Source organism: Macrotis lagotis, chromosome X (genome assembly GCF_037893015.1).
Source record: "Macrotis lagotis isolate mMagLag1 chromosome X, bilby.v1.9.chrom.fasta, whole genome shotgun sequence".
Classification (NCBI taxonomy): domain Eukaryota; kingdom Metazoa; phylum Chordata; class Mammalia; order Peramelemorphia; family Peramelidae; genus Macrotis; species Macrotis lagotis.
In genome coordinates, this window is record NC_133666.1 from 618,252,647 (window position 1) to 618,268,822 (window position 16,176).

At 42.8% G+C, this 16,176-nt stretch overlaps 1 protein-coding gene across 2 annotated transcripts in view; it reads right to left on the reverse strand.

Annotated features, from left to right (window-relative positions):
* Positions 1-3,224: 3,224 nt before the first annotated feature.
* ZC3H3 (zinc finger CCCH-type containing 3) overlaps positions 3,225-16,176 on the reverse strand; it is a 527,107-nt gene continuing 514,155 nt past the window's right edge. The window contains exon 13 of one of the 2 annotated variants that reach the window (XM_074202952.1): positions 3,225-4,392. In XM_074202952.1, coding sequence (XP_074059053.1) covers positions 4,111-4,392 — 282 coding nt within the window. In that variant the 3' untranslated portion in view covers positions 3,225-4,110. The remainder of the gene's footprint in view (positions 4,393-16,176) is intronic. The other variant, XM_074202953.1, reaches the window with a different exon arrangement.

The window sequence follows — 16,176 nt, forward strand, 5'->3', positions numbered from 1 at the left end:
AAGCCATTCCACTTTTGGACAGCTCAAATGGTCATTTCGTAAATCATTCCTTCATATTACCCAGGAGTATATCAGAGGGAGGTCACAGCAGAGCCAGTTGTTAAATTTTCAGGGTGAGCATTCCTACATCAAAAATGAGCAAACAAGACGATTTACTATTTTGTTGATTATCTAGACTTAGAGTGATGAAAAAATGTTAATGTAGATTAAATTTTAAAATGTGTCAGGGATATATATATATATATATATATATCTTGCCCCCCCCCATTGTTAAATATTTCCCAGTATAGCTGTCTTCTGCTCATTCATTGACTCCAAAAAGCAGGACAAGGAACAAACAGAAAAAACTTAATTTCTCTTTCAAATGATAATTGAATGACTCAACTGTTCCTCATTTGTACCCCCTTCTACTCCCCCCCCCCCATTTTCCTTTCTTCAAGATAAGTATACCTCATTCTGGAGGTAATTTCTATTAAAGCAGTCATTGAGAAACAGTTTGGATGCTATTAGTGGATAGAGAATGATCAGAGGCTATGACCCCAAAGCAATGACTTCACCCCTCCTTGTCCCAGGAAACTTTCAGACTATACATCTGAGAAAACGTCAATATGCATTGGTAGAGGGATATTCCTTACTAGAGGTTTCTAATATAAATGAATTCATGGATCTGGTTTAAAACTAAAAAGATCCCAGAAAACTTGCTAGCTGCCATGTGACAAGGATTGACATATATGGAACCTACATGAAACTTTATTTTTATTAATGTCTAAATATGCCTCTTCCAACTTGCACCTAGACAGCACTTGATATTTTTCCTTTAAAAATGTATTTATTTTTACATTCATTAAAATTTATTTTTGAGTTTCAAATTCTTTCTTTTCTGCTCACCCAATGATAAGGCAAGAAATATGATAGCAATTATATATGGCACTTGATTTTCTGGACTCACTTTACATTTATCCCCTATTCTATATCATGTTGCTTTATAACTACTGAGATTCATTTCAATCTCAGTAATACTGTTGTTGGGTTGTATCCAACTTTTTGTGACCCCATATGGGTTTTTTTGGTCAAAGATACTGGAGTGGTTTTCTGTTTCCCCAGTTCATTTTACAGATGAGGAACTGAAGCAAACAGGGTGAAGTGACTTGCCCAAGGTCATACAGCTAGTTTGCATCTGAAGCCACATTTGAACTCAGGGAGATGAATCTTCTCTTTTAATTCCTAATGGAATAGAACTAGGTCCCTTGGTTGGACACCTTAACCTAGCTTAGGGAAACTTCAGCATATTCCCCAAGTTAGGATCTTTGAAGATGGTACTGTTAGTAAGGAAAGGCAACTTTCCTAATAATTACCAGATAGCTTTGTAGGTTTGGGGTTTCCTAGTATTTAAACTAAGTTTCTCTGAGAGGCAAGTTATGACTGGAGGGTAAGGTCATTGACTCTGGGACCTGCTTAGTTATGTTACTAATCTCTTTGAAGATAGATCAAAATCCTAAAGGGGCTATGTTTGCCCTAAATCTTTACAGAATTTACTCTCCTTTAGATAAAACCTGATAATTTGGTAAGGTAGAGCTCGCTGACAATGAAGTAGTGGTGGGGTCAGTAAGAGCTGTTGGGAGCCTTACAGTTAACAGGGGGAGGGGGTCCTAAAAGGTGGAAATGAGGAGAGAGACTGCATTTTAAGTACTGGTGACAGATTGATGTGTGAAGATAGAGGAGGAAATTCAAGGTTGAGAGAATAGCCAGTGGCTAAACCCTGCAAACAGGGCCTCTAAAGGGGATCCCTGCAGGTGAGACTTAGAGAATTCACATGAATGTTACCTGTATTTTTATTGTTTTTATTTATTTGGTCAAGCATTTTCCAATTATATTTTAATCTGGTTTGGTGGTATTGTAGGTCACTGCACCTTTGTTGTGGAAAACCGAGTAGCTTGTAAGTCTCGAGGCAGTGGAGAAGTAACGTGGCCAGAGCTCTGCTTTCGGGTGGAGGTGTTGTAGGAAGGAGAGTCCTGAAGCTGGGAGCTCAACTCAGTGGCTTTAGAATTGTCTACATGAGAGGTGATAAGGACTTGAGTGAGGGCAGTGGGCCTGAGTGGTGGATTGGGGAGAAGTTGTGGAGGTCGAATCTACAAGTTTTGACAAATATTTGGAGAATGAAGGAAAATAAAGAGTGGGCTATGATTCAGACATTTTGAATTTAAGTGTTTCTGGTTAAGGCGATATCCAAAAGGGAGACATTTAGAAGCTGTGCCAGACCTGAACTTGAATGGGAGGCCCCCAAGACGTTGGAGCCCCCATTTGTCTTCTCTTTTGGGCAAATTGGCATCCTTTAGATTCAGTGCTTTAGGCAAAGTTCCAGAGGGTCAAAACTTTGCTCACTAGTCGTTATGGAATTGTGAATCTAGACCATTTTACAAGTGGGGAAACCAAGGTCTCAAGCAGCTAAGCGTCTTGCTCGAGGCTGCACTGGTCACGAGTGGAAGAGCCCAGGCTTGAGACTAGGTTTTCTGACTCTCTCCAAGGCATCCCCTTAGACCAGGGCTCCCCACAGTTGGGATCTGCCCCACCTTGGCAGGCTGGCTCCTGAGAAGGACCACTTGTAAACTGGCACTGGTGAGGGGCAGGCTCGGGTTCTGGGCTTGCTGCCCATTCTCCTGAGATGACTCCTTGGAGGGGGCCGAGGTAGGATTCCCCAGGAGATCTCTGGCTCCTGGAATCAGACCCTGGCAGGCAGCTGATGTTCAATGTGCCCCCAGAGGCAGTTGGACCAGGGACCCTGCCAGCCTCTCCCCACCACAGATACTTTCATGGTCGAGAGGGAGCTGGTGTTCTATGTGGGATACTCCTGGTGAAAGATGTAGATCTCTGTAAAACCATGCCCCTAACACATGATCCCCCAAAGCATTTAGCTACGAGGGGCTAATCTCTCCAGTCTAGTCACAGAATTCAAGGGGACAAAGGGAGGGTAGACAGCCTAGGGAGTGGATGGCACCCAGGCCTGGCCCTATCTGGGCAATATTCAAAGAGAAATGGGGTTATAGCTCTGCAGTTTCTAGTTCCTGAGACATAATTCTGTAGGCCTGGGAAAGGGGTCCTGCCTTTTAGTCTGCCTGGCATCCCCTCTGCCTGACTACCTGGCCCGAAGCTGCAGGCATGCCTGGGCACATCTGTAAGGCTGTGTAGGTCAGGGGCTGTCCTTGCAAGAGGCAGGGTGCGATGTGCAGTGAGATGCGAGACCAGTGGATGAGACACAGGAACTTTTATTGCTGAACATAAAACGCCAAAAAGAGGCCAGGGCAGCCAGGCCAGCAGTTGGACTGTGGTGGCGGTGACGGGCATAGGGGTGAGGACACACTTGTGGGGTCCTCCTCTCTTGGGGGCTGTGCTCCATGGAGTCACTTGGAGGGGCTCAAGAAAGGTTGGTTATATCTTTCAGAGCCACAGAGCAGATTACATTCTCACATATACAAGTAGGTGAAGAAAAGAGGTCACAGGAAGAGAGGAGAAGGGGAAGAAGGGAGATCAAAGAGAGATCAGAGGAGAGGAAGACAGAAGGGAAAGAGCTGGAGATTTAGGAGAGAGAAGGGGAGGGGAAGGGGGCACTGCTGGCTGCTGCTGAGAGCCCTGCCAGTCACACTGTGACCTACTGCACTTGTGGAGAGCTTGGGGCTGGGAAGGAGAGACTTCTACCTCCAGGAGCCCCTGTGACTTCTCTGTTGCTATAGAATCTAATATACTAGGAAAGAGGACCTCCATTCCCCAAAAGCCCCATGTACCCCTTCTTCTTACCCTGTGCCAAGTAAGTGTGAGGAGGGTCCATCTAGAGTGCTCTACCTATAAGGAATCAGATCCCCAGACTCTATTCACAGCTGTTGGGCTGGAGAGAACTGGGGTTCTAGGGGATGGGATGAAGGGTCTTAGAACAAGGGAAAGGAGGTATGTTGTCAGGTGGCCTTGATCCCTGCTTCAGGGGCATGGCTGTGCTGACCTATGCCCTCAGACCCAACTCAGGGTAAAGAAAGGAAGGAAGATAATGTAGTGAAGAAAAAGTGAGGAAAGGGAAGTGGGAGAAGAGAAGGCCCTGGTCACTCTTTAAATAAGAAAAGGCTAAAAGTCAAGTGGGGAAATTGCCCACCAGCTCCTTGAGGAAGTTGAGGAGTTGATGACCCGGCGAGCGCTGGCAGGGCGGGGGCCCTGGCACCGACCCCAACCCTTCTTTTGGCAGTGGCAACGGCATCGGCAGCGGCATTGACAGCAGTTTCTGGCCTGTGGGGCCTTGAGGTAGGCACCAGTCTGGGGCCGGGCTGCTGGGCTTCCTGAGGGGCGCCGCCGTCTCCTGGGCCGGGCCCTGGGCAATTCAGAGTCGAGGCTTGATCTGCAGCGGCTTCCCTGAGGGAATAAGGCAAGAGAGGAAGATGGTCTGGAGTGAGAACAGGTATAGGTTCTCCAGCTATCCCTACTCAGTCCCACCCTCCTTGCTTTCCATCTCCTGCTCCTGCCATTCCCCGACATCCTCCTCAAGCTACCAAACCCAACTCAGCTACCCATCCCTTTCTCCACCAGGAACTCCTCGCTGTTCCTGTTCATGGCTCTGTGTGGATCTGACCTCCTGTATTTTGGTCATTCAGGGTCATAGAAAGAGTCAGTGGACTATTTCTTGTCTACTTGCTACTTTAACCCTAGAACAAAAGACTCCAGGGGCGGGGACTGGGGAGCATGAGGACAGGGACCATGTCTCCTCCCTCAGGCCACAGGCATGCATCAACAGGGCTGTCATAGCAGAATGGAAACATCCTGAAGGATTTACCTGAGAGCTGGAAGGAACTTTAAGGAGTCCTGTATCTCCATACCACACTAAGTAAAGAAATGCTTTATCCTGTCCTGAATTTTAGATGGTCAATATCTGGCAACCTGGTCCTAGTAATCATCACGATCCTCTTGTCTAACCTAAATTCTTGGCCTTATCATTTGCACTGGTTGTTGGGAGAACTTCCAATGTTCTCAAGTACTGAAAGGTTAAACAGATGTGATTGCTAAGACACTGGCAGAGATCTCTGAAAGACTTGGAGAATGGAAGACATGCAGAACTGGAGAAGGGGAAACATGGATCAGTTTTTTAAAAATGACAGTGGAATGTACAATAGACCAAAATGCTTGATTCTAATTCCTGACAAAATTCTAAATGAATTATTAAAGAGATGGTTAGTGAACATTTAAAAAAGGAAGCAATAACCACAAAGAGGCAACATGGATTTGGCAAGAATGCACATATCAAAGTTATATCCTTTCCTTTTTGACTAAACAGGTAGAGCAGGGAAAGTGTGGGGATGGTTTACCTAGATTTCTGCAAAGCATCTCATGCTAGTGTTGTGGAGAAGTTGAATAAATGTGGGTTAGATGAAGTACAACTGGATGAACTCAGAACTGGCTTGAATAACTGGACTTCAAGACTCATCTTTCAGAGCTCAATGTCAATTTGGAAGATTTCCAGTGAAGAGATCTGGGTGTTTTTAATTGACACTGAATCAAAGAATCATGGATTTGGAGCTAGACGATACCTTGCTGCCAACTAGTCCAACCTTCCTCATTTTACAGAAAAGTAAACTTAAAAAACCTGAAAGGCTGTGTCTTGCCTAAGGTCATACATAGAGTGAAAGAGGAAAATATATGAATCCAGGTCCTCAGAGTAGGCTAGATTTTTAATAAATGATTTAGGTAAAGACATAATTCTTATCAAATCTGCAAATGATATAAAGTGGGGAGGTCAGCTAGCACAAAAGATGACAATCAGGATTCAAGGAGGGAGAGTTTAAATCAGGATTGAGAGTTTAAAACAGAAAAGTTTAGGACACTTGGGCAGAATCAAAGCAAATGAAATTTAATGAGGAAAAAGTGTAAAAGTCTTACCAAGTGGGTACATACAGGAAGAGATAGGCAGCTATTTGAAAAGGATTTGGAAGTCTAGTATACTCTATTGTCATATAGCAGCTAGAAAGTCTAACATGATCATAGGCTACAACATCATTTAATGAAGGACAGGCACATTGTTGGTAGAACTATGGATTGATCCAGTCACTTGGAAAAGCTTAAGAAAAAGGTTAAAATGTCCACAGCTTTTAGCACTGAGATCCTACCACCAGGCCTCAAGGAGGTCAAAGACCGAAAAAAACGTTTCCATATTAATATCAAAACATAACAGAAATGGTAACAAACATCTGTAAACAAACTAAATGCTCATCAACTGGAGCACTGAAAAAAATGTGGTAAACGAATATAACTGAAGATTACTGTATCATGAGAACTGATGACTATAAAGAATTTAAAAAAAGCATTCAAAGACTTAAGAGCTGAGGATTGGGTGAAATAAGTGAGACTAGGAAAACAATATACACACAGGCTACAAGAGAGTAATTGGGAAGAACTAAATGCTTTGCAATAATGGTCATCAAGATCAGCCCTAGAAAAATGCTTAAAAGATGCATCTTCCTCTCTTTTGCAGAGGTGGGGTGACTACTGGTATATGGATTACTCAGTGAACTGTTGGTTGATTTTTCTTCTTTACTTTTGATTACAAAGCATAGATTACTGGGTAGGGGTAGGGAGGAGGATGTACTTGGGAATGAAAGTCATATTAAAAACAAAGAATATTAAATTTTTAAGTGTTTAAAAAAAGCATAGTTTCCAAGATTAAGAAAGGTTCTACAACTATCCTCAGTTCTGTGGTCAGTTCTGGTCCCTATAAATCAGGAAGACCCCAAAGGGAAACCAGAATAGTGAAGATCTTCATTCAGGTCCATGTTTGAGGATCCCCCTAAAAGAACGGGATAGTTAAAGAGAATAGGATGAATTAGATTTGTTCTGGTTGGCTCCAGGATTCAGAACTAGGACAAATGGATAGAAGCACAGACAGAGCCATTCCAAAGGAGGAAGGAGTGACCCCTCCTTGGACACCTTTAGGCAAAGGTCAGATGCCATTTGTTTGGTATGTCAGAGGAGTGTTTTTTGGTGGGGAGGCGTGTTGAGTTGAACTAACTTGCCCCCAAGAGCCCTTCCAGCTCTGAAATTCTGTAACTTTAGACATTCTGTTGGGAATGAAAGGTCCAGAAGAGGCTGACTAAGATGAGAAGACTAGAAACTAGATTCTATGAGGATTGATTGAAGGAATTAGTACATTTAACTTGAAGGAGTAAAGACTCAGAGAACAGGACAAAGAACAGCACATGATGGATTCTCTTTAATCATTTATAGGGACTGTCATGTGGAAAAGGGATTTAGGTTCATTCTACTTGGCCTTAGAAGGCAAAATTAGGAACACTTGGAAAAAGTTGCAGGCAATTTATCAGTTTGCTAGATTGAAAAACATTCCAATAATCCGAGTGAATCCCAAAGTAGATTTCCCTGTCATCAAATGTCTTGTAAGCAGCAGTTGGACAGGATTTCTGCTCAGTAGGGTTTGTATGAGGTGCTTTGGAACATCTCTGCCAATTAAGAGTCTAGGATTCTATGAGGGCTGTGAGTTTCCAGGACTTCTCTTTTCTTGGGAAAACAGGCTCCTTCCCCATTACTCTCTGTAATGCTTGCTCCCATGTCTGGCATCCCTGGAATCCTGTGGATGACGCTCTCCTCCCTGCCCCTCTGCCGTCAGGGATCACGTTACCCTGTTCCCAAGCTGGCCCGGCCTGGGACTTCCAGCTGTACATTCTTGTCCTTCCTCCCCCCCCCCCCCCCAGCTGAAGACAGGGAGATCAGGGGTGCGGTTGTAAACAAGCTTCCCTCCCTGCCACCTTCACAGTTCTTTTCTGGGTTAGGTCTCAAATAGAAGGAAATCAGATCAGCTCAGAAGAGGTGAGGTAGGGATGGGAGCCTGAGGGGAGGGCAAGACATATAGAGTGGTCCCTCATTGGTGGTCTGAGCCCTTAAGTGAGCAAAATCCATAACTGGGCATTGTGGGTTCCAGTAGGATGGGGATTAGACATGATCTCTCTCCAGGGAGCCTCAGGTCAGGTCTAAGGTGCAGTGCTGATAATCTAATCTCTGCCAGATTATTTTCCTCTCTTGTGGACTCAAGGGAGCCATTCATTCAGTCATTCTACTCCATGTAACAGACTACAATGCTTGTTGAAATTATGCCTCAGAGGAGATGAACAGGGGAGAATCAGAGAGTTTCTGCCCCTGTTAAGGTTTAATTCTCCCAGGCCAAGGTTGCATTTTAAGTCTGCAGTTTTCTTTAAAGCTCCGAATGTTCCTACTATCCAAATTCCCCACCTGTTATTTTCATCTTTTCAATCTGGAATTAACTCTGACTTTACATCTGTTTATGTTGTATCCACCTAGTAGAATTTTAGGTCTCTTGGAATAAAAACGACTTCATTTTTGGCTCTCTATCACCAACATGAAGCATAGGTATTTAATTAATGCTGTTAAGACTGGATCGGCATCCAACAATTTTGACAATCACTCTGCTGAGGTGAGGTGTCAGGTCAAGTCCTAATCTCTTCCTCCAGATACTGGTTCAAAGAAATTGGCCAAAAAGGGGGGGGGGGCTTTTGAGGAAACAGGAAGTCAGAAAGGTAGGAGACCAGACAGAGTTCACTTTGCTTTCCTTGATCATTATTCTCTGGCCCCCAAGCCCTGGATATATATCTTTTCTGTATCTCTTCCCCTGATATTGGCTTGAGCCAGGTCTCGAGGGGACACCAACTCCTTGCCAAGTTTTCTTGTCCTCTTCTTTTCCCTTCCTTCTTTTGGTCAGAGATTACAATTTTTCAAATAGGTTTTTTCCCAGTAATTAAGGGAAAGAGTGTGAATGATAATGTTTGTACATAGAACAATACAGTTAGACAATCTGGAATCCGAAGGACTAGAGTTGAACACAGTTTCCCAGGCTGACCACAGGACTACAGAACTGAGACAGGAGGAAGCTTTTGACTGGGGGAGAACACCTGGAGCCAGTTCCCTCCTTTGTTTCCCCTCAAACCAATTCCACATTCCTCCTCTTCAGAATGGTTCCATCAATACTCTAAACTCCACCTATTTAGCAATAACAATAACTACTTACATTTCTACTGTGCTTTAAGGTTTAACAAAATGCTTTTCTCACTAAAACTTTGCAAGACTGGCATAAGGAGGATTATAATAGATGAGGAAACTAGGGCCTAGAGAGGTGAGCCATGCTCATCCTCAGAAGCTAATGTTCTGGTGATGATCCTTTCCATATTTTAGGCATGGCAAGCCTATACTCAAAGTCTTTCCAGCTTCATAGGACCTGTTAGATTCTTACTCTGCTGGCATCATATAAAATTAAGGTTTAAGGAGAAGACACTCTATGCAATAAGGCCTGTGAGGCTGAGAGAGAGGACTGGAAAACTGGAGGGCTGGGTCAGAGAATATTTCCCAAGAAATGAAAACAAAATCAGTTTTATGGGGGCTAGTGGAAGGGAATCCTGGGGATAGCTGTAAGAAATCCTGGAAGGGAGTAAATCTTTGATTCCCATCCTAGTTCAGAAACTTGCCTCCTAACAAGTTAATTTCCTTTCTCCAACTCCTTCATTTTACAAGCTCAGAGAGATTAAGTGACTTACTCAGGGTCACCCAGCTACTAAGTCAACCACCTGTTTCCAAATCTAGTGCTCCTTTCTATTATATCAGACTGCCTTACTCAATGTGCACAACTTTTGGGCATAGTTTTCTAGTTCATTGTCTCACTCTAGTTCAGGTTGTTCTTCTCTAGATAGACTCATTTTGTCAATGCCCTTTCTAAAACATGGTACTTAGAACTAGATACAAAACTCTGGGCTTATCTGATCACAGCTGAGTCAGTAGTATTGTTATATTCCTACCCCTAGAACTCCCCTCCCATTAGTGTAGTCTAAGGCAGCATCTGTTTTCCATGGAAGTGTAAAGTTGCAGAAAAATAAGACATTGCTAGCTTTGGTTTTTCATGTCTCGGCTCCCAAAACAGATGACCAGTTACTAGAGGGCAAAGACCATGTCTCATCCTCTTGGAGCTACTGTGAGAGACAGCATGGCATCACAGAGGAAGAACTCAGAGACACACAGGCACACAGATACACAGACTCACAGACACATACACTCTCTCACTATTTGATGATGGGTAAGATATTTAAGTCTTTCATTCCCCCCAGCAAAATTCTCAAAGACCCCACAAGGCCGCATCTACTTTGGAAGGGGATTCCTTCCCTGTTCTCTTTACTGGTATCATGGAGACAGACCCAAACAAAATAAAACAATATAACACAACACCAATGAGATTGTGTCTGTAAAATGCTTTGTAATGTCGGAAAACTACAGAAATATCAATTGTTGTGATTCTAAAGCCCAGGCTAGTCTGGCACTCAAAGCCATATAATTGCTCCCAGCTTCCCTTTAAATGTATTCCGGTGGCCTCTGGCTTCTAATATTTCCTCAACTAGCCACGACCCCATCCTCTTCTACCATGTACTTGCTGTCCACTAGCTCCAGAACAGCTTTGCTGCCAGCTCCATATGTTCCAATTCTCTGATATCTTCTCTCAAAGGTGCAGCTCCAATGATTCCTCTTGTCTGAGCAGCCCTTATTCATCTCCCCATCAGAAATCATCTTTCCTCTTTCTGATCTCTCAGAGTACTTTGCATGTTATCTAGGGCAACTAGGTGGTGAAGTGAATAGAGCATTGGCCTTGGAGTCAGAAGGATGAGCGTGTGAATACAGCCTCAGACAGCTGATATTCACTAGCTGTTCTTGGGCAAGTCACTTCACCCTGATTGCCTCCCATTCAGGGCCATCTCTAGATATACTGATCCATATCTGGCCACTGGACCCAGATGGCTCTGGAGGAGGAAGTGAGACTGGTGACTTGGTACAGCACCCCTTCACTCAAATCCAATTCATGAGCTTGTCATGGCATCACCTCCCTGGAGTCATGGCCTTCTTTGAGAATGAAGGACAAACATCATCAGCATCATCATCGACTTATCTAAGAACAAAATGGATCTGAAGAGGTGGAAGAGAATTTTTGTCTTGCTTCCAGACGTTGGAGGGTGGAAGAATGTCAAAGAGAGGAGAAAAAGAGGAAGAATTATTGAACGCTTTTTGTAAAGGCTCTTCCCAAAGAGCAGGAGACTCTGAAGAGGAAGCACCTGATTACTTGTCAAGGTAACATTCTGTGGAGTTACCAGTACTGTTAGGTGAGAGGAGTTAGAAGTGGATTAATGGCATTTGGTGACATCCTGCTGAGAAGAACTGAGGAAATTCTTGTTCACAAGAAAGCAACAGTAGAGAGGTCTTCTTCCCAACCATGTACTCAGATTATGACACAGAATCTTCTAGTCTGTTTAGTAATGGCCATTTCACTGGATATATAGAATACTGCAAAAAAAGAATCTAGAAAATCTTTTACCCATTACAAAGTTGTGATGTAAAAATGTAAAAACTTAAAGACTTCAGAGATTACATAACAATTTACAAAATAAGTTTGATTTTACCTAAAAATAGGATTAAATTTGCATTTGGTTTCAGAAGGTATAAGTAGGATCAATGAGTAGAAGCATAAAGAGGCAAATTTAAGTTTGATATAATACAAAACTTCCTTATAATCTCAACCATCCAAATGTAAAATGAGATGCCTCTCAAAGTAGTGGGTTCTGTGTCACTGGAAATCTTCAAGAAAAGCTAGAACTATTTATTGGTAACATGGTAGTAGAGATCCTTCAGTTATGCTTTATATCAGGCTACTGAAGCTGCTTTCTACCCTGAAATTCCATAAACTATTCAACTTACATTTGCTTTTTCCAAGGATACCAATGACCTCTTTGCTGCTAAATGTGATGACCTTTCTGCAAATTTGTCACTCATGACTACTCCTTCTCATCCTGGATAACCTCTCTTCTTTCAGCTTTTAAGGTACTGCTTTCTCCTAATTTTTTTTAGGTTTTTTTTTTTTTTTTGCAAGGCAAATGGAGTTAAGTGGCTTGCCCAAGGCCACACAGCTAGGTAATTATTAAGTGTCTAAGACTGGATTTGAACCCAGGTACTCCTGACTCCAGGGCCAGTGCTTTATCCACTATGCCACCTAGCTGCCCCTCTCCTAGTTCTTTTATCCATCTGATTACTCCTTTTGAATGACTAGCTCATTTATTAGCATCTATTAAGTGTTTATTTGTTCAGAATAATGTGCTAAGGGAAGGAAACACAAATAGAAGAGCAAGACATTTGCTGTTCTCAAGGAGCTCATATCCAAGCAAATTGGAAAGTTTCAGCTACAAGTCAGATGTAAAGATCTTGTGGTTCTTAGAGTAGCAAATAAAATGGTAATTTTTTCCCAATTAAGTCACTTTCACTTGCAAAATCACAATAGTTTCTGATGTTGAACCACTTGACAGTGCCGAGGATTTTCATTTGGGGGTCTTCAATAGCTGTAACTGTAGCACCTGCAAAGGCAGTTGCAAGGCTACATCTCCACAGAGATTGCTTCTCAGGATGATGGTTGCAAGTGGCTGGAAACACTGCTATCCCATATGCTCTTGGGTTCAGGATGCTGGGCTGTTTCTATCAAGATAGGAGGGGAAATGATGGTTCAAGTGGCGGTGACACTGCTTTCTGTCTTTCCCTCGGGTGTCTTGCTGTTTCAGCTAGGCTGGCAGCAGGACTGGTGGTCTGGGAGGAGGAGTGATGCTGCCTCTCCTAGGGCACTGCTTCTCAGTCTCCTTTGCTGGTTCATCCTCCACTGTCTCCCTAGACACCATCCTGGAGACTCCTTTTTTTTCCCTCTCTATACTATCTCATTTGTTAATCTCATCAGTTTCTAATGGCTCAATTATCATCTTTATGTAGATCTAGTCTTATTCTCTCTCCAGAGCTTCAAACTTTTATCTCCTACTGACTACTGGAAATTTTGAACAGATAGGCATCTCAAAAAGCAGAAAACATTTCCTTTTGCTACAAATCCATTCTTTCTTTTCTTAGTTTTTTTTTAAATTATTTAAGGCAATGGGGATAAGTGACTTGCCCAAGGTTACACAGCCAGGTAATTATTATGTACTTAAGGCCAAATTAGAACCCAGGTCCTCCTGACTCCAGGGGTGCTCTATCCACTGCATTATCCCCTAGCTGCCTCTTTGTCTGGACTATTAAAAGAACTTCTTAACTAGTTTTTCTGCCTTCAAACAACCCTTTTCCCAATTCATCCAGCACACAAATACTAAAATGATTTTACTAAAAGGTAAAGAAAATTTACCTAAGTTAATACCATCATTCCTGTGCTTAATAATCTCTAGTAGTTCCAGGTCAAAATACAAAGTCTTCTGTTTACCATTTAAAGTCCTTTAATATATGGTCCCAAGTTACCTTTCCAGGCTTATTATAAAATCACTTCCATCAGTGCATTTATGGTTCAGCCACACTTCCTTTCTTGGCGATCCTCCCATCTTTTGGCTCTGGTCTTCCTTTTACCTTTTATGACCTTCTTCCCAATCTTCCCATCTTAGAATGCCTCCTTTTCTTCAAACTTTAGCTCAAGACACTTTCTATAACAAAGCTGTCCTCATCCCTCCCACTAGATCACCTCCCAAATTGCCTTATATATTTTGTGCAAGTATGTGTGTGTGTGTATGTGTGTGTGCACACACATACAACCCCCCACCCCTGTCTGTCTTTACACACATATATGTCACCTCTGGCAGAACATAAACTCCCAGAAGGCAAGGACTCTCATTTTATCTTTCTATTCCCAGTGCCCAGCAGAATATTGGGCAATTCACAAATGTTTGCTGACTGATCGATGTATTCCTGGGGCTTGTGTTTGGCCCTAAGCTGTTTATTAATTTTACCAATGTTTTGGATAAAGGCCCAAGTAGTATGTTTATCAAATCTGTTAATGACAAAGTTGGGAGGGATAGCTAATACAATGGATGACAAGTGAGCATTCCAAAAGATCCTCCCAGGTTGCAATCTGGGCTCAATCTAGTGAACCCAAATTCCAGAAGCTCTTTGGGCAGAGTAACTTGCTCATTTTTGCTCTGCAACCCCAGCATCAATCATACAATTTTCTACTGTTCAGTTGTTTTTTAGTCATGTCCATCTCTTTATAACTCCATTTGGGGTTTTCCTGGCAAAGAAGTTGGAGTGATTTGCTATTTCCTTCCCCAGATCATTTCACAGATGAGAAAACTGAGGTAAACAGGCTGAAGTAATCTGCCCAGGGTCACACAGCTAATTGGGTTTGAGGCTGGATTTGAACTCATGAAGAGGAGTCTGTTTCCTTAGTTCAACAAGCATTTATTGCTAAGTGCCTAGCAAATCACACAAAAGGCACTTACAAATAAATGCTTGTTGAACTGATTCAAATGTAAAAGTCTTACATCAGGGTGCAAAAAATTAGGTTCCCAAGTTTGAGCAGGTAAAAAATGTGACCAGATTCAAGTTGAGAAAGATCCGGGTTAGCTTGTGCTCTGGCATCCAAGAACGTGAATGTGATCTTGGCTTGTATTGAATAGCGAGGTAAGAGAGAAGGCGGTCCTACTGTGCTTTTCCCAAGACTATCTTTGCATGATGTGTTCAGTTTTAGGTATCATGCTTTAGCAAGACTTTGGATAAACCAAAGAGTGTTCAAAGAAAGGCGGAGATGGCCTTGAGATATATGGTTATTTATCCTAAAGAAGAGAAGACTCAGGGGATGTGAAACATGACATCAAGCATTGAAGTCAACCTAGAGAATGGGACCCCTGCTTGGTCACCGAGGACAGAACTAGAAGAGGCAAACTTAGACTTGTTTGAAGTAAAAGTTTCACCTTAATAGAGTTAGGAGTAGATAGTCAGCTCTGGGAAGCTGAATGGTCACCATAACCTGTAGAAAGGATTTATGGACAGGTCTCTGGACAGGACAGGAGTGGTCTCTAAGATTCCATGTAACTCAGAGATTCTTGATTATGTTTTGGATTACTCTTTACATGGACCATCCTCCCCTATCAGACCCTAGATTTTCATATTCTGGGATATCACAGAGTTCTCTGGTTCTCAGAGTAGGCACTTGCCCCCTTTCACTGAGTCCTCATTCTCTTCAGCCCTGGGCTTGACCCCCCTCTAGTTATTCTCACCGCACATTGTTTGCATGCATAGAAGCACACGTACAGAGGTGCTGTAGTTGTGTATACCTGTTTTATCCCTTTCCTAGACTGTGAACTTTCTGAGGTCATGGAGCAAGACTACAACAGAATTCTATGTGTACCTTTGTGTTTAAATGAGAATATAGGAAAAAGACAAAAAAGTCTGCAGAGGGACCAGGCTGAAACTAGAGAGGGAGGCCATGGAAGAGTTAGGACTGAAATTCAGGTCTTCAGGTAGAAAGGGCCAAAGCAAGCTTTAAAAAAACTCTCTCATTTTACAGACAAGTAAACTGAGAGTGAGAAGGGTAAAATGACTTGCATGTGGTCACAAAATACAAATTCCATCCTTCTTTCTACTACATCACAGATCCCATCAAAAAGGAACTTTCTGGAACCCAGGAAAGGAGCAGGGGTTAATTAGCCAACAACCTTGTCCATGGCTCTACAGTTTATATGTTTCTGGGGTTCAGTTTAGCTATATTCCCCCTCTAGTTTTGGGGGGAGGAGCATTCCTGGGAGCACAGTCAGGGGGAGGAGAAAAAGGAAGATCACAGGATAAAGTCAAAGTACATCAAAAGGAGTTTGGGTGGGCGTCTGAAGAGTTTGCATGCAGAGTTATAAATACAAATGTGTACACACAGACACTAGGTCACACCTGGGAACACAGCTGCCAGACAAGGCATGGTGATGCCAGACTTTGTTTCTAGATATATTTTCAAAGTAAAATTCCTTATACAGAGGGTAAATTCAGCTCCTAAAAGAAGTGGCAGCTTAGGGAAAGGTAAGGAGAGAAAGAAAGGAGAATTGTGGGGGGGCCTGGTGTGTGTATGGATAGAGAGTCTACTTTCAGATATTGTTTAGAAGACAGGAGGAAGAAGAGAAGGTACAATCCTCCCCTGCCAACCTCCCACTGATGCCTACATTTGCAAGTCCCTGACTATTTGGGCAGATATATACCAAAAGTCTAGAAGAATGCAGGACAGTATTAACCATGATGAACACTTTTACAGTGCTCTCATTTGAGCCTCACAACAACCCCAGCAGGTAGGTGCTATTATTATCCTTGCTTTAT